The following is an 18548-nucleotide window of genomic DNA, read 5'->3' on the forward strand; positions in this document are numbered from 1 at the left end:
TGGGATTCGATGTATTTCCTAGCATTTCACAGATCACATTACCTAGTAAAACGACCGGTCGGACCGGGACGTGTATAAAACACCCGGCCCGATTGGAACAGAGCCGGCACGTGAGGCGGGAGGCGGGTGTGGTGAGCGGCGGACGGAGACCGGGGCCGGCGCGGCGCCTCGGCCACGGCAGCGGTACACCGGTCCCGGCCGCGCCGCTCCTATCACAGAACCATTGTACGACAGATCAGCGCGCGGCCAAACGAGCAAACGGACCGCACCGAAAATATCATCACAGCGGCTAGAAACGTACAAAACTTTGGCCATCAAACATAATTCGGCAACAAACTGTCGTCTTTTTCACGGCCTGGGTGGGGCGGTTTTGGGGCGTGCCACGATCGTGTTTTGTCATGCTCAGTAAATGCCGTTGAAAATGCTCCTAAACACGTCGTCTCACAGCCGTTTCTGACACTCGGCCGCCGCCGGCGGTCCCGGGGGCGGCCCGGGGCGGTGAGTATATCAGCGCTACTGCATCAGCGTGGCTCGAGGTAGGCCGGTGCGCGGTGCCGGCGGGGCGGGGGCGGCGGCAGTTACAGGAAGTAGGGCGTGGTGATGCTGGGCGGCACGCGGCGCTCGTCGTCGGGCACCGCGCGGAATATCTTCACCTCGCGGCTGTGCACGTCGTCGTGGAAGCAGAGCACGGCGGCCACGTTGCCGCAGCGGTAGCAGTAGTTGGGCGCCGACCACACCGTCACCAGCTTCTCGTCAAACACGTACTTGTAGCCTGGGAGCGGGGAGACGGGCGCTCAGCGACAGCCCACACTCGGCGCGGCACGGCGAGACCGGCAGGTGGCGCGGAAAGCAGCACGTAGTGGGTACAGGTGACGCCATGAGCCGGCGAATGGTCACTCGGAGAGCCTTGGTCGAGTGCCAAGGCTAAAGACAGACAGAAGCAGGCACACAGAACCAAGCCATCTGTTCCGTCGTTTCCATCCTCAGGAGTCAGGACAGTCAAATCCTTCTTCTCCACGCCTCAACCTCCTGTTCCGGATTGGACGGGCAACCTTAGTCTAGCCCATGCGGGGTCCTCCCTTGGGAGCAGGCCCGTATCCGGGTGCGGTGAGGGTCAGGGGGCTGGGTGGCCCAACAACTGGATGGACTCAGCCCCGACGACTCACAAGGGTGCCCGCCCAGACCAAAATCTACCCCTAAATCCTATCAGCCTTCTGGCTCTGAAACGGTCTCGTTAGACCGAAAGGGCCTAACCCAACAAAACAAATAAAGAAACAAACGAGATATAGGTTTGCTGTGTACTCACCCTCGTGCACCAGTTGGTGGGCCCGGCAGATGAGGTCCAGCTTATTCTCCTCCATGAACTCGTGTGTGACGTTGGCGCCGAACAGCCAGCCGGCGCCGCGCGGACTGGTCGACCAGGTGGCCACGTCCTCGGGGTCCGACCACACCAGGTCACAGAAGGCACCTGAGGGACAGCAGGGTACACCAGGTCACAGAAGGCACCTGAGGAACAGCAGGGTACACCAGGTCACAGAAGGCACCTGAGGGACAGCAGGGTACACCAGGTCACAGAAGGTACTTGGGGGACAGCAGGGTACACCAGGTCACAGAAGGCACCTGACGGACAGCAGGGTACACCAGGTCACAGAAGGCACCTGAGGGACAGCAGGGTACACCAGGTCACAGAAGGCACCTGAGTGACAGCAGGGTACACCAGGTCACAGAAGGCACCTGAGGGATCACTAAAATTAGCTCTACTGTAACGGCTAAGATCATACATCATACAATCGACCTATAAGGTAGGTATGAGTTAATCTCCAGAGATTTCCAGGATTTGATCACTCAAGTCATCTCAAAGCTATTAGCTAATTGTGGAACTGGATCGCGTCACGTCTTCCTGCAAATAAGCCCAGTAACCAGACATGCTCACAGTTTCGGTTGATTTTCTGTGAATTGCGACGATCAAAACGCTAGATTCAAAGGTAAAAACAAGCTTTAAGAATCTGCTATCTACGTTTAAAAACCCATGCCCACCGCAAAGGCTAGCTACTCAAGAGGAGTTGACCTATGACATGTAACTCATTTGATTTTCTAATTACTGGGACACATATCGACCAGCCGGTGTCCCTATGTGGGCTCTCCCAGTCCTGAGCCTGCAAGATCCACACCAGGGCGTCATATGAGCGCACCACGACAGCATGCCACTATAGAGCAGAATCGTGGCGGGAAACGCAGTTCTGACACGTAGCCTTGAATACTTCACAGAATATCGCCGGTCGCCGGGTCAAACTCAATGTCAGGTTAACAACCACCTACGCGTGCTAGCCACCTACGCTAGGTGTTCATGGGTGCTAGCGTCTGCTCACCAGAAAGGTAATGCAATACGTACATGTGATACACTTCATGATGAAGCTCTACTGCCGACAGTTTTCACGGACATGTGTGTGAGCTCGGTGCAGTGGCGGTTGTCAGCGGACGGGAGCGGGGGCGGCAGTCGCGTGTAGCCCATGACTTCCTGTCAGTGATGACCTTCGCGGCGCCCGTGGGCGGTGCGCCGGTGCACAGGGGCCCGCCGGCGGCGCGGCCGCAGTGTGCCCCAGCCGCCGCCGTCGCCATGCTGACCGCCATCTCGCTGCTGGCGCTCCTGGCGCCGGCCACCGGGTTCGCCGCGCCCGAAGTGGAGATCGAGCTGCCCGCGCTGCCCGGCCTGCCGACGGCGCCGCCAATGCCGCCGCTGCACCTGACGCCGCCGCAATCCAAACCCGGCAAGGACAAACACGCAGAGAAGTCGTCCAGGAGGACGGGACGCGGCGGCCCGCACCGGTCCGGCGGCGAGCCGAGCGCGCAGTGGAGCAGCGCTGGCTCCGAGCTGGCGCTCTCCTCGCGGGGATCGGACTCCGCCGCCGAGGGCAGCACCGCCTCCTCCAGCACAGCGGCGACCCGGTGTCGACCGGCGGGCGCCCGGTCCGCCAGCAACTCCGGGCAGCGGGCGGCCGGCGCCAGCGTCGGCAGCGCCGCGTCCCTCTCTGAGGCCACCGGCTCGGCCGGCACTGCCTGCGGCGCCGACCGGACGGCCGTCCAGGGCGGCGCCAGCACGGCCACCGTCGGGGACGGCGCGGCCACCTCCGGGGCGCAGCACAGCGCGGGCTCCGACAGCGCCGCCGACGGGCGCGGCGCCGCCTCCGCCACCTCCGCAGAGTCCGACAGCGGCGGCGCGTCGACGGGCTCCGCCGGCTCTGGGGCGGGAGGCCGCTCCTCGGGCCGCGGCGGCCGTGACGGGGCGAGCTCTCGGGCCGGCGCGCAGACGGACACGTCTACCGTCGGCGAGGGTCGCGCCGAGGCCAGCCAGCGGGCCGCCGCGTCAGCCGCGCGCCGAGGGCGCTCCCGTTCAGCGCGTTCCGAGACGGGCGCGCGGACGGTGGGCGGCTCTCGGACGGCGGGCGCCGGCTCCTCCAGCCGCGGGGAGTCCAGCGCCGGCTCGGCTTCCAACCAGGACTCGGACGTGGCCGCCGAGACCGAGTCCAGCCAGCGGCTGGCGGCGGCGCGGACCGGGCGCGCGCGCGCCGCCGTCGGCTCGCGGTCAGCGGCGGCGCTGGACCGAGGCGGCGCCCGGCCGGCCGGCGACAGTCGCTCGGCGTCCCAGATCGACTCGGAGTCGGCCGGCAGCGCCAGCAGCGACGCCGCGGCCGGCGGCTCGTCCGGCCACTCCGCCGGCGAGGGCAGCGGCTTCTCAGAGACCGCAGTGGCCGGCAGCACGCGCCGGACCGGCGCCGCCAGAGGCCAACACGCCTCTCGCGCGCGCGGCGCCGTCAGCCTGGCACCGCAGCGGCCGCAGTGGCCCTGCCGTCAACCAGCGAAGGAGCCCGAAGGCTGGCTGGACGACTGGCCCAAAACGAACGAGCCCGTCTGGCCCTGTGAATTGCCCGTCGAGCACATCGCTCCCTTCAAGGCTAGAAAACCAACCCCAAAGCGACCGAAGTGGCCCTGCCGCATACCGCAAAAGAAGCCCAAAGAATGGCTGGCCGACTGGCCCAACACGAGCCATCTCGTTTGGCCCTGCATCTTTCCGATCGATCCCGTCGCTCCGTTTGAGGCCAAACCTCTGTTTGATTGGTAGTGGGCGCAGCCGACGGTGCACTCGCTCGGGGAAGGGGATATACTGATGGCGCAATCTATAGCTCAGACAGCGATAGGCCGCTTCGTCAAGAGGCAGGCTGAGCCACATAATTCTCCGGACTCTGAGCCGGGAAACTCCTACAGCGCACAGCTACTGTCACCATTCTCCTGTTATTGTCTGTATGTTTAACTGTGTAATACGTGTTTCCGTTGATAAAGCTGCCACGTCGTACAAAGAGCTTTACATGAACACAAAAAGTGCTTGTAGATGCCGGCAAATAAATATTTTTGAACAAGCAGCACAGTCAAAAAACGCTTTTTATTTTAGATTCTTCATAACCTTTGGCCCAAGGCCAGGGAGACCCCTACTAGAGCGAATACTACAAGTGAATATACAAGTGAATACTACATCAATTATATGACCAAGAATCTAGAAAATGACATGGTTACAGCAACGCAGAAGACATCTGTTGCAACCACAACTAACTGAATACCCCATAATTAAATCGGTCCGCTATTTGTCGATGAACGGTCACCGCCACTGCAGATCCAAAGGCCATGTTTGCACAAAGCGCCACTTGCAACTCTCGGATATCGGGCCCGGCAACTCACTAAGTTACCAAAAGGTCACACCAGCGAGCGGCGGCTCCCGCCAGTGCCCGACTGGCATTCGGCGACAGCTCCCAACTGTCGGCATGATGCAACACTCACCACTTACCCTGTAACGCGCGGGAGTTGTGAAGGACAGTTGTCCTGAAAGGTCCCAATCGAACTGAGCGAACTCTACCTACGTCGTTTTGAGGTATCCACATTGGATTGCTGGCTTACGTCAAAGCATGTTAGCCGGTTATTGTATAGGAACGACTCATCTGGCTTCAACTACCTCCAGGTCAGGGGCCATGGCTCACCTTAGCTCACAGAGCAGACTAGCTCTCAGCTCACCTTGGTGGGGGATCTCCTGATTCCGGTCGATCACGCGGATTTGGTCCAGCGACTTGATGTACGGCGAGAGGCCTCCGTGAACGCACAGCACCTCGTCCTCCACGAGCTGAAACCGGCAGCGCACTCCCGGTCACAGCACATTCAATGTGAGCTTAAAGCCTCCCAGTCACAACACTTAGGTGGACTGAAACCAGCGCGCACACCCGATCACAACAAGCAAATTAACACATAAACGTCTACGTGGGCGAGTGTCCTGGGTGCTATCTTCTATCGTACCAAGTGATCATTTGAATGTGAATCTTGTACAGATAGGTCAAGTGAAAGGACACATTAAATTATAAAGTTAATAAAAATTCGCAACTGTAAGCGAAAAAAAATACCGACTTACTAAATATATAGACGACGTAATTGATTTCCGGGCTCCGGCATATAAAACATCTTTCCTCTTGGTATACTAATCAGTGTTCCATTGCAGCATCACAGCCACCTAACACATTCATTCTAAAACTTAACTTTTTTCACATCTGATAACCTGGAACACAATACCATGGAACGTCCGCTGCCGTGGGGTCTGAGGGATCTCACTGGCGCCATCTAATGCCAAACTAGCGTCACCGTGTGCCGCCAGGACGCCACCGAGTGCCGCCACCTACCGCTGCGATGGTGAGCACATCGAACACCTTGCAGCAGTACTTCCACGCGTTGGCGTTACCGTACTTCTTCTGACACTCGTCTGAAAACAGACAAACAGCCGCAGCTCTCGTAACTGTGCACAAAACAGTGTCACCATGCGCTTAAAACGCCAGGGCCAGTGACAATTGCATTGCTTCTCCCAGCCTCTAGGCATTAATTCGTTTCATCGGAACGGTCCATCATTCCATCCTATTCGGACGCCTGGTTGATGCAGGAGCAAATGACCCATATGCCATTTAGGTCTGACAGCGAGTAAGATCATCCATCCATATGTCCTCAGGATGGCGCAATATCGACAACAAACACATGCGAACGGCCGTAAAAAAACTCACGGCCTATCACCCTCATCACTGCAGCCAGACGTCTCTAATGTCTGCCGCTATCACCGCGGCACTCGCCAGGAGACCGAAAAAGCCAACGCAGCTCACATAGCTCATGAAAAGCATCTGCAAGTTGCACAACACATGTAAGTTGTAACACACACTACGGAAGCCTCATTGATTCCCCGCGCTCACCGCTTTCGACTCGCCGCGCTCACCGTAGAATCCGTAGACCTGCGTGATCTGCCGCGACTCGTGGTTGCCCCGCAGCAGCGTGATCTTGTCAGGCCACTTGGCCTTGAGCGTTAACAGCCGGGTGAGCGTCTCCAGGCTGTAGTAGCCACGGTCCACAAAGTCGCCCATGAACACATAGTTAGTGTCTGGCACCTGGGCACATAAGAATGGACAATACACAAATCAATTCACTGGTGGACCACTGTCAAAGCACTGTTCTTAAATTCAGAGCAAATTAAAATGCAAGAGAAAGCAAGATAGGCTTACCTGGCCTCCTGTCTTGAAGAGTTGTTCCAAGTCATAGAATTGCCCATGGATGTCGCCACAGACAGTTACAGGACAAGGCACCGGCTGTACATTTGACTCTTCCATGAGGAGATCACAGACAATGTCACACAGACTCTGAAACAATGGAAGGTATTTTATGAGTCACATGGTAGAAAATAAGGGAAAAGTGGCTTACACATAAGTCACAACTTTTGCACAGAACCCATTCATTAAAAAATTCAAATGATATGCTGCACTTTAATCATTTAAAACCATGCAGGGATAATTTTAAAGAGTAATTTATGGCAAATAAAAAATAACTAATGAATGTGTGCCTTTAATATTAACAATTTTTTAAAAATTAGCTTGGCTTACAGCAAACATCTGCATGTGCCACCAGGTCAAAGTGAGCCAATGAAGAAGACCAGCAGCTTCTATACCTTGAATAACCAGCATTAGTAGAGCAGATGTCACACAAAGTTTTTCCAACCAAGGAGAGGTGCTGAAGGTTAGTAGGTTGTGGGTTAGGTTAGGTTAGGTTAGGTTAGGTTAGGTTAGGTCAGGTTAGGTCAGGTTAGGTTTGTTTTGGTTTGGTTTGGTTAGAAAGGAGCATCTAAATCTCCAAGCATGGGACCACTCCTTGATTGGATTTTTTTTTTTGTCATTTGTGTGACATCTGCCCTACATCAGATATATGCCCTACATGCCCTGCCCTATGCCCTGCCCTACATCAAATATATCTGCCCTATATCGAATACCCTATGGGCTGGGGACCGAATTGACAGCCTCAATTATAATGTTAATGCTATTGCAGCAGCAGGTAGCATTGACGTACAGATCTGTGCTGTACACTTGGCAACTGGCACATGTGGTCAATTAGCTTATTATTTTACCCAATACCATTCCCTGAAATAACCTTTTAAAAGAAAATGATATCAACTAGTTACTCACCTTGAGATCATTCTCCGGTAAATACTTGCAGTCTTTTACAATTTCCATCCACTTATCAACATCTGATGTAGACATGCTTGATATCCTGATTAATTACTAAAATCAAGCCTATGAGCCAACACCTTTCCCAATGGAGGTGAGAGCTGTCAGGATAGAAAACAGAATGTCAAATGTCAATCAAACTAGCCAGAAATGAGACAATATAAACCAGAAAATTAAAATAGGTAGTTATCCACTGGCAGCCAACACAAACAAATCCACATCAGCCCATACTAGTATACCACCAAATGGCACCTGTCAAAATTGTTTTTTATGGCACAAGAATTCACATAACTCAAGGCAGCTGAATTGAATTGAATGAATATGAATTGATCAATTAATATCACATATTTCCAATACACTGTCTTCTTTTTCCCTCATTCCCATCCAGGCAATTCAGGGCTTCCAGGCATGGTTATCACTGTAAGAATCTATAAGAATCTAGATATATAATCAAGATATCTGCGACTTCGGTAATAAAGGGCAAAAATAATGAAAACCTCAAGGCCCTAAAACCAAACACCTTGACCTTCTCTCATACAAAAATCCCTTGCCCCACCTTGCCCCACTAATGTCTCTTTTGCGCCGATTACGTAACGTGATTCAAGGATGGATGAATTACAGATGATTGAGCTATAATTATTATTATACGAGAAAAAACAATAGTACTGCATTTTCTTTCCTCTTTGGTCATTCCCTTGCCAGATCTTATAACACTGAGTGCTTATTTTGTAGGTTTCTAGTTTTGTGACTTAGGAGTAACTTTATTGTAGGTAGGTACTTCGTATTTTTGGGAGAAACAGCTCCCCAAAATTGAGCTCCTTCAGATGCTTTGCTGCCTTTACCCAAGCCTTTACCTATTCATTGATTGATCCCTAGTGTTTCCCTAGGAATGACCAAGATCAAGGCTTCGACCAAGATATGGCGTCAAGCAAGGTATATAAAAACACTGGCGTCAATCTGGGGAAGGCGGATTTATTTTAATGTGAACGTTTTTTAATTTCATAGCCTCATTTTCTGTACGTCACATGCGCATGCGCAGTTCTTCATATATGGTGGACGCCATTTGTGTGTCGTCATTGGTTGCGGGATTGGCGTGGTAGGGGTTGTGTGGCCGATTCGGTGGTGTCGAAATCGTTCTGGGTGTATCATATAGTCAAATCAAGATGGTTTGATCAAGAAAGTGGAAGTTGCATTATTTTTACAAGAAATATAGGCTTGTAGAGCATTTTCTGTTACAATTTGCCTGTTTGTATCGGAAATCCTTGCTGTCACGTGACTCCGATGGACCAATCAGAGGCCTCCATTTCCGAATTCTGTTGCGTTTGTGCTTCGGCTTTGAGCGGTGGAGCGGCGGCCATTGTTGTGAGTGAAATGTGAAAGTCGTGAGAGTTATAAGGAATTTTGCCGAGATAGGGATTTAGTTTGTTTTGCCCCTATTTATTCAGCGTGCAATGTATCCGTCTCCGGTGTCATGAAGTGACGGAAGGGACCTTAAGCTGCACGTTGGTGGCTGTGGCGTGGATTCTTTCGACGGCGCGGCATGGCCACTGAAACGTAAGTTTGTGCGGCTGTTTGTTAACATGGATTGACGTGGTTGTGTAGAATGATTGGTAATAAACAGTCAGAAAGTGTCTGCGAGTTGTGTGCCGGGGATTATTGAGTTTCAGTTGATTATGGGCGGAGAAACCGGGTGAGGAAAGAGGGCAGGATTGGCGGCGAAGTGGCGCAACGTGGTTGAATCAAAGGAAAAAGGGAGGGTTATTGAGCATAATACTTATCAACGAAACTTATTATTTTCATGGGAGATCGATATAAGGTTCAGGGATTCTGAGAGATGGCCGTTTTTCAAGATAGGGGTGCTGTTATTCATTACAGCATGACTGGCCTAGACGATATCGGCGCACCACGTTTTATCCAACACTTATCTCTTCATTTGATAGATTTATTCCATTTTTATGTTGAACATGTTGATCAGTTATGCCTTCTTACCTTGATACTAGTTAAATAGGTCATTAAAATATAAAATTCATTGTTCTGACTTGTTATTCCATGAGCTTTGGGATCTCGTACCTTGAACAAAAATTCACTACTTTCAAAATCCTGTGGTGTTGTGAAAATGATTCACTCAACATTTTATGAATTCACAAGGGTGCTTGATGAAATGCTGCTTATTGCAGCAGATAATTATGGCAAATCTCATGGCTTTTAAAGTTGTTTTAGAAACCTGTAGTACCTACGCTGATGTATTTGGACGACTCGACTGTGAAAACAGGGCGCCTGGGGCGATTTGATCAAGACTCTTGCAATTCACTCTCACAAATCACGTGACAATTACTGTGTTGAAGGCATTGAGAGGGGGAGAATTTCTCAATAGTCACGTTACTAGATATGCCCTCCAGCATCCATATAATTGAACATGGTACAGCAGGTTTAGGTTTAGGTTTAGGTTTTACTAGTGGGCTTGGGTAGACCGGGTCTATTCAGGGCCCACATCCGGATAAGGTCAGAAATGACTCAGTGAGGATTCCTTGTGGCCCAGTGGTGGTCCAACCGGTTTTTAAAACTGTTCGTAGTCAGTGCCGATATAACTTCCTCTGGCAGAGCATTCCAGGGGGACACCACACGTTGAGAAAAGAACATCATCCTTGCATGGTGGGTCACTCGTTTCTTGGTCAGCTTGAGGCAGTGTCCTCTGGTTCTCCCCTCCTGGCTCTGCTGGAAGAAGTGCTCCGGCTTCAGCTTCGTCTTCCCCGTCAATATCTTGTAGGTCTCGATAAGGTCTCCTCTCCGTAGGCGCTGTTCTACACTTGTCATACCAAGATTGATGAGTCTCTGCTTGTATGGTACGTTCTTCATCCCCTTCACCATCTTTGTCGCCCTTCTCTGAACTTTCTCCAACGCTTTGAAGTTTTGCGCCATGTACGGTCCAACCGCTTGGGCACAGTACTCGATGTGGGGTCGGACAAAAGCGTTGTAGAGTGGCTTGAAGTTTCTCCTGCTTATTGTGCGGAAGGTCGCCTTGAGCTGCTTCAGGGCTGACATGCCTCTGCTGGCTGCCATCTTGCAGTGTAGTGTCGGCTTCAATGTATTTTCCACAATCACTCCCAGGTCTCTCTCTTTGCAGGTCTCTTCCAGCGACTCCGAGGTTCCGTCCTGTGTCATATGGTACACTCTTCGAGGATTTCCTGTGCCGCAATGCATCACTTTACATTTGGATATGTTGAACTTCATCAGCCATGTCTGTGACCAGTGCGAGAGTGTGTCCATGTCTTGTTGGAGTGCCTGTGTGTCGTTGGTGCTGGTGACTGCCCCATACATTTTCATATCATCAGCGAACATCTTCACTCTGCTATGTAGTAGTTCGGGAATCTCATTGACAAAAAGCAGAAACATGACCGGTCCCAAAACCGAGCCCTGTGGGACACCGCTTGAGACGTGGGCCCAACTTGAGTGGCTACTACCAACCTTCACCTGCTGCTGCCGTGCATGTAGAAAGTCTATCAGCCACCTCAATACTCTACCCTTCAGACCATAGGCACTTAGCTTGCGATACAGTCTCTTATGCGGTACGGTGTCGAATGCCTTCTTGTAATCTAGGTATACGACATCCAGTCCCTTACCCCCATCCAATATCTCCGTCCACTCCTCGAATGACTCCAACAAATTGGTTTGACACGACCTCTTCTGTAAAAATCCATGCTGATGCTCACTGATGATATTGTGCTGCTCCAGGTGCTCAACAATGTGTCGCTTCAGTATCCTCTCCATGACTTTGCACACCTGTGAAGTGAGGCTGACTGGTCGGTAATTACTCGCATCACACCTTGCTCCTTTCTTAAAGATGGGTGAGATGATTGCCTTCTTCCAGTCCATGGGTAATTGTCCACTCTCCATCGACTTCCTGAATAGCAGGCACAGAGGCTTGGCTAACTGGTCCGCACATGCCCTGAGCACTGCGCTGGGCACTTCATCTGGGCCTGGGGCCTTGTTTGGGTTCAGGTTTCGCAGTTCCTTGAGCACTTGCTCTTCTGTTACATCGATGTCGGTCATTACTTGGTCACTGTCCAGACGATCCGGGAACTCTGGGATGTCACCTCCTCTTTCCTCAGTAAACACTGACTTAAAGAATGATTGCAGGACCTCTGCTGCTTCTTCATCTGTCTCCGTCAACTGGCCTCTGTTGTCCTTGAGTGGTCCGACAGCTGCTCTCACCCTCTGCTGTGTCCTGATGTAGGAATACAGCTTCTTTGGTGCTTGTTTGAGACTGCTTGTAATTCTGTTCTCATAGTCCCTTCTTGCTTTTCTTATCTTACTTGTCGTCTTATTTCTCTGCTGTACAAAACTCCTCCAATACTCTGTGCTCTTCGTCTCCACATATTCCTTCCAAGCTTTATGTTTCTTCTTGACTTCTCTCTCTAGGCCCTTGTGCCACCATGGCGCTTTGCACTTCTTAGTTCTTCCTGTCTTCATCTTTGGAACATGTTCCTCAATCATCCTCTTGAGTTTCCTCTTGATGCAATTCCAGGTTCCTTCTGTATCCATGTCCAGCAAGATGTCGTCCCAGTTAACTTGTCTGAGTGCTGCAGACATGTTGGTATAGTTCCCTTTCCTGTAGTTGAACTTTGTCTGTTCATTTCTTCTCTCCCCATCACTATCATTACCATACCTGAATAACCATGATAACACTACATGATCACTCTTTCCCACTGGACTGCTTGCCTCCAAGTTGTCTATCATAAGTTCTTCAGTACTAAACACCAAGTCCAGCTGTGATGGGGTACAACCCTCTCTAAATCTTGTCGGGAAACTTACATGCTGGAACAGCAATAGATCCTGGACCGATTCATAAAACATAGCAGCATCAGAGTCATCCGGCCCCCTTACTAGTCCTGCTTCCCAATCTATTTGCCCATAGTTAAAATCCCCCATCAGTAGTATACTTGAAGCTTGAAACCTTCTAGCACGCCCAACAAGGTCAATCAGTCTCTCATTGTTGTCAAATGTACTTGCCGGACTTCTGTAACATAAGCCGACAAGGATCCTGACTGCCCTTGTTGGCTTCACTATACACCAAACTGATTCTTTGTATGGCATTTCGTTAAGTTCCATACACTCAGAGACCGTTAGGCTGTCCCGAACCAACAACATGACGCCTCCTCCGAGTTGATCATCAGGTCGGTCCTTTCTAAAAGCTGCATGATAACCCTCCATCACAAACACCTCTTTTTGCCAAACTTCAGTCAGTCCAATCACATCAGGATTTTCTTGCTGTACTCGACATTTAAGTTCATCATGCTTGTTTGACAGGCTATTGATATTTGTATACATACATTTCAGGGACTTACTTGTACTTTGTGTTTTCTTGTCCCTTTCTGCAGGCTTACTGTCTCGGGACAACTTTGCCCCGAAAGACTCTGTGTGTCTCTCGTCCTTTTGCTATCAGCTCCTCCCTTAACTTCTTCTGAACTTCCCTCTCCTCAGGTGTGAGGTCTCTTGTCAGGTATACATTGTCAAACGTTGTTTTACGTAAGTCCCATCTCTTGCTCATGAGTGCTTCCACATGCTCCTTCTTCTTCAACCTCACCAGCATCAGCCTTGGTTTGGGCTCTTCTTCTCCATTTTCACTCTCCCTTTTCTTTCCCAGTCTATAGATCTTGTCTACCTCCATATTTCCTTCTCCGAGCAGAGCCTCCTTTATGTTACTGAAACTTTTCAGGTCATAGCCTTTCCTCGCTTCTGGGTCACTTGACTTACTTTCTGGTACATTGTGAATTATCAAATTCACTTCTCTCTTCTCTTTGTCCTCCTTCCTTTCCACCAGTGTTTTCAACTCTTGTGCGCTTTTCTTGAGCTCCGACTGGAGCTTTGGCATTGTCTGTACGACTTCCTTTTGTGCCTCAAGTGACTTGTCGACTTGGGCTTGCTGCTTGTTCATTACCTCCACCACTACTTTCTCCAGAGCATTGATTTTTTCTTCCAACTGATTGTTCTGATCCGGTTTGGGACCCGACACTTTGAACACTCCGATGATCTTTCTTTCTACTGCCTCTAGTTTATCTTCAAGCCTCTTTCCCATCCGCAGCACATCCATCAGGTTTGGCTTACATGTCATGCAGAGCCAAAGGAGCTCACTGTCTGATATAGCCTGAAATGCCTTATCATCTAGTCCCTGACAGTTTGGATGGAACCACTGTTCACAAAGATCACACTGGATTGAATCTTCCCCATCAGCTACAGCAAGGCCACATACCTTTTTACCTCCTTTACAGGTGTACTTGGTCTTTCTCGTCTTCCTACCTTTCTTCCGCCATGCTCCACCTTCACCTTCGTCGGCCTCTTCTCCATCAACGTACACACATTGACTATCTGCATTTTGCGACGACGCGTTGGAGCCCAGCCGGGCTCTGGTGGACATGTTTGTGAAAGTGCAAAGTCTTGCTAACAGCTAAATATTTTGAATATTTTTTTATATGTTTTCTACTTAATTTTCAAGTCTCCTGTGATTTTGCAGCAACTTGTGCTAAACCAAAACAATTTTCTTCTGAAACATTTAGTTATCAATCGGCGAGTCTTCAAAACAAACCGGGACCGGGACCACAAGGTCAAGGGCTCAGGTGGCGAATTCGGCGCACGACCGGACAGGGCGAGGAGTGGGAGGGAACAGTTATGGCTTAGCTAGTTATGTTCATTCTTGCCATGGAATTGCAGCTATTTTCACTATTCACTGATTATCAATTGCATTGATCAGATCAAAAACTTCAAATCTATTTAACATTTTTGCTAGTTAACCTCAGTAAACACATGGCTATTAATAAGCCTAATGTTTCTAATCTGTTGTAGCATAATATTCATATTTGATCACTTAATTCTACAATTACATAACAGATGATTTACATCAATATCAATGATATGGTATTATGGAGACTCTCTTTAATTTTGTATGTGTGAATGGGGAAAGGCCAACCACTTTACTTTGCGGGGTGGTAAATGGTGTCACTCCAGTGGCTAGTTTGGGTGCTGGTGCTGTTTTCTGGGTCAGTATATTTGCTCTTGGGTCTTGCAGTGCCCATTTGTCTCCTTTATTGTCAGAGATGCTATTTCACAAACCCTGTCATATTTACTGTTCATTTCATCATGCAGTTTTTACAGTGATGGTTTGTGAGTTTCATTGTTTTCTCATTTGTGGGAGTGCCATGTCAGCATCAGAACTTGAAGCATTAAAAGTTCCCAGCTCACCCTCAGACATTTGATTAGGACGTGTCAAGAGTCATGGGATAACATTTATTTTAATTCAATTTTAAGGTGAATTGTGCGTTTAGAATTTTGCTCTTAGATGGGTGGGCTTATTGAATGGAAATGCACCTAATCTGAATTTACCAAACAAAATTGTGCATCTCACTGTGTTGTCTACTTAGTTTTGGTTAGCATTGTTTCTCACAATATGTTTTCAATGACAGCCTTAGTTGGAACTGGCTGTTTATAATAAGTTTATTGTTTCATGTCATTTTTCTGTCAAAATGATAGCTTTTTAAATGCTGTTGACAGAAACCAACCATAGTTGCTCTGTCAGGTCCCATTAATTTAAAATTATGTACCTCAGGACTCATGCATTACAAGTTGTTCACAGTCTCACAGGCTCTTTGGCCCTTCAGCTAAATGAATGCATATTCACTACAATTACATTATCATAAAAATCAGTCCATTAGTTTGATAGTCAAAGAAAGAGGCTGACATTTTCCAGAAAAGCTCTTTGAGATGATGTGCATGCCTCAGATTGGAGTTCGTTGGTACCCTATGTAAGTTTTAGCCATGCATTTGCATTTACCATCAATAGGGGTTGTTCTTATGATTTATGTGTAAATTAACTCAATCCTTGCCGGTAGGTACTGGCATTTTGTCAGCGTCTAACATATTCGCCCCCTGACCGTGCGAATATGTTAAACGCTTTTCTCTCGCTTAGCGAGAGAAAAAGAACGAGCGTGCTGCCCGTGGCTAGAACAATCTGATGGTACTAAATTTTGAAGTCCTAGGTCATTGGCTTGGCTGACCTTCCAGGTCAGATCAATGACCCAAAAGTCGGGGAAATCGGGACCTGCTAGAACACTGCATGAAGCAGTGTTCTCAAATTGATTTTTGGTTGGGTGTGCCGATGAAGAAAAAAATCATAGGATGAGAAAAAAGGAAATAAATAACCGAAGTATATTTGTAAAATGGTGTAATGCCAATTTGTATGCCAACTGATAAACCAGGATTTCATGTCAGAATCTTGACAGGGTGTGAAACAAAATGATGTGGGTGCATCAACTGTCAAGTGACATGTATGGCTGTTGGAAAGACATGAAACTTTTTTTTCAGAGTTGAAGTTAAGTCGGTCATTCATATTTTAGGGATGAAAGCATTTTCCCCATTAGGTGTGATTTGCCACCAAAAAGTCTGAAAAATGGAACACTGGCATGAAGTGAGGTTGTTATTTTTGTTTTGTTTTGGCGGGGGGGGGGGAGGGGCGGGTGGGTGCTGATCACGGATTTCATGTTGGTTTTGATCACAGATGATATTCTTTAGGCCGAGTCGGGTCAGGTCAGGTTATCCAGGAGGCCTCCAGCCGGCTATCCATAGGCATCCAGTTAACCACCACCGACAGCTTAGTAACATGTTACGAAGACAGCTTCGTAACATCCATGTTACAAAGGAACCAAAACTTCGTGAATGTTCAAATGGGTGCTGAATTCTTCATCAGCCAAAAATTACCCGAGGAACATGCAAAACTCGTAAAAGTGAACGAAGGTCATTAAAGGTCAGTGACAGTCACTTGACCTGACCCTTACGCGACCAAAACCCACCATACTGCATGGGACCAACATATTTTCATATGTTTGAACGTTTAAGAACGCAAACAGACTGGAAACGCGTGCATAATGTGAAATGACATACGCCGAATCGCAATTGCGGCCCAACATGGTCTCGAGAAACAGGTCAATTGTTGGGTCAGGGACATGCAATTTTTAGGGTAGGTGTAAAAATGATCATCTAGAATGTACTGAAAGTTTCGTCGCGATCATCCGCTTTTTGCGCTAGTTATTCGCGGAAAACCCGTTGGACTGCTATAACTGCGAGGGTTAGTATAGATTTTGCATTAAAAATTTTCCTCTCCTTTCTAAATATGTAAATGCTGTTCAGTTCCTGCAGATTGCGAACTGGTCCAATCGTGTCACCTTTGTTCATAATCCTGATTTGCTACACTCCACTCCCTGAACAATCTTATGCTTATTTTTTTGCATTGACTCGTATGACCTGTCGAGGAAGACAACGATGTAAGATGTTCTTGGTCTCACACTCCGTTTTTTTTGTCTTCAACGGAATCGTACAATTATTTTACAATACGACTGGTCAAAGTAGCATCGGAACTGTCGTTTTTACAACCAGTAGCACCGAATTTAGAATCGCCAGAGTATTTGCTATTACCTATTACTACAAGAGTTATTACTACAGATTTGTATTTGCTATTTGGGCACTACGTTATGAGGAAATGATCAGCGACTGACGAACGCGATTACGTTGTCATGTAATGAAAACATGTGAAAGGTGATGGAAGCGACATTATCCTCGATGAACTGAGAACTCAACACACCGTAGCTCAGATGCCAGCTCTGTGGCTCATTCGGAAGAGATTCGTCTGATTCGCGGTGGTGAGACCTGGATTCCAGTAGCTCAGACGCACGATATGATACTTTCGACCACTAATCATGGTCTTTGGTTGGCGGGAGAAGCCGTAGCCAGTTGAATCCACTAAGTGGAATGGACCCTGTCCGTCTATTTAGGCACGTCCATTTTGTCTTTTCACTGTTCCTGGCTTCGTCAATTTGTACCATTAGCTGGACTTCTCAAGATAATTCAGTGATAGTTCTGGCCAGCTACGCTCTCGCCAGTCACTGCCACTATACAGAGGATGAGTCAAAACGTATGCGTCCATAGTCCACACACCAAAGTGGTCAAAGGTTCGGGGCACAAAGTCCAATTTTGGTTGACTTCGGAATATGTTAGAGAGATAAAAGTGGGATGATCCGAGTACCGATATGTAATGTAAATGATGGTGCGCCGTTTGTTGTCGGCGTACCCGGGCCTTTGCTGGGCTGCGTTCACGGTGCCAGGGAGACTAGTCATTGATTTGTTAAGGGGATGTCAGGCCAACCACAAGGAGTGGGCGGGTCATGTTAGGAGACACCGGCGCGGCGGTGACACAGTGGGAGGGCTCAGTGACCGGTACCGGGGGCGGCACATTTACCGGAGGCGGTGTGGCCGGGACCTACCGCCGGTAATGGCGGCACAAGTATCACATTGTGAAGATGACCTAGCACATTATGCCGTATCTTCACACATTGGCCATTGGGATTACAGGAACGGATAATGACCAATGTGCAAATAAATCACCCAGCAAATACGTGGGCTCTTTGGGAGCGCTCGCAGCGCTGGACGTGCGCCAGTTATCGTAGGAAAGTGAACGGACTTCGTGACAACATAATTTGCTGTTTGAAATTATGCATTGTAACAAATTGGGGCATCCCGTAAAATAGTTAAGTCTAGATTCGTATAGTCGCCAGCTTTGAGCATCTTCACACATGACCATTTCATTTCGAAACTCGAATTATCAATATAATCAGGTCTAAAAGGCCTTACGGGGGTCCTACACGCGCACGTCTCTAGAAGCGCTAAGTCAAGGAATCATGTCTGAAAGGTTTACCAGCACCTCGATCCGCCCGCTTCAGTCTATGTTGGCTGAGTCACGGGGTTCAGTTGCGGGTGGGGGTCGTCTTACCACAGCCCGGAGCGACGACCTTGGACAATGGAGCCACAGTGGCGTGGCCCGGTATTTGTGTGAAGGGCCACCGCGCCGAGTGACGAGTGGAAACGTCGACTCAGTGTTGTTGCTCGGACGACTGCATTTATAGCCAGCGTCTCATAAGCACACGGCTAACATAACGA

General features: G+C 49.1%; 2 protein-coding genes across 6 annotated transcripts in view; one reads left to right on the forward strand and one right to left on the reverse strand.

Annotated features, from left to right (window-relative positions):
* On the reverse strand, window positions 1-13930 carry LOC122379337 (serine/threonine-protein phosphatase 6 catalytic subunit-like). 5 transcript variants are annotated; one of them, XM_043361466.1, is made up of 8 exons: window positions 13866-13930; window positions 7527-7669; window positions 6576-6710; window positions 6293-6461; window positions 5715-5794; window positions 5062-5167; window positions 1307-1468; window positions 1-772 (listed from the first exon to the last, which is right to left on the reverse strand). In XM_043361466.1, exons 2-8 carry the CDS (start codon window positions 7599-7601, stop codon window positions 579-581), a joined length of 921 nt encoding a protein of 306 aa, XP_043217401.1. In that variant the 5' UTR covers window positions 7602-7669; window positions 13866-13930; the 3' UTR covers window positions 1-578. The 5 variants fall into 5 exon arrangements, with proteins under 5 accessions (XP_043217401.1, XP_043217400.1, XP_043217402.1 ...); XM_043361465.1 differs by having other exon boundaries at window positions 13819-13872; XM_043361467.1 differs by lacking the exon at window positions 13866-13930 and adding an exon at window positions 8095-8135.
* LOC122379348 (bromodomain-containing protein 3-like) overlaps window positions 8580-18548 on the forward strand; it is a 21034-nt gene continuing 11065 nt past the window's right edge. Inside the window, exon 1 of the mRNA XM_043361483.1 lies at window positions 8580-9122. Within this exon, the coding sequence (XP_043217418.1) occupies window positions 9109-9122 (14 nt within the window). The 5' untranslated portion in view covers window positions 8580-9108. The remainder of the gene's footprint in view (window positions 9123-18548) is intronic.

Source organism: Amphibalanus amphitrite, unplaced genomic scaffold (assembly GCF_019059575.1).
Source record: "Amphibalanus amphitrite isolate SeventyFive unplaced genomic scaffold, NRLGWU_Aamphi_draft 000076F_arrow, whole genome shotgun sequence".
NCBI lineage: Eukaryota > Metazoa > Arthropoda > Thecostraca > Balanomorpha > Balanidae > Amphibalanus > Amphibalanus amphitrite.

Excerpts from the sequence above, each read along its gene's own strand:
- LOC122379337 (XM_043361466.1), bottom strand. The coding sequence starts at position 7,601 with ATGTCTACATCAGATGTTGATAAGTGGATGGAAATTGTAAAAGACTGC. Across the intron at positions 6,462-6,575 it reads TCTTCAAGACAGGAGGCCAG|GTGCCAGACACTAACTATGT; the intron begins GTAAGCCTATCT and ends TTATGTGCCCAG. Across the intron at positions 773-1,306 it reads CCACCAACTGGTGCACGAGG|GCTACAAGTACGTGTTTGAC; the intron begins GTGAGTACACAG and ends CCCCGCTCCCAG.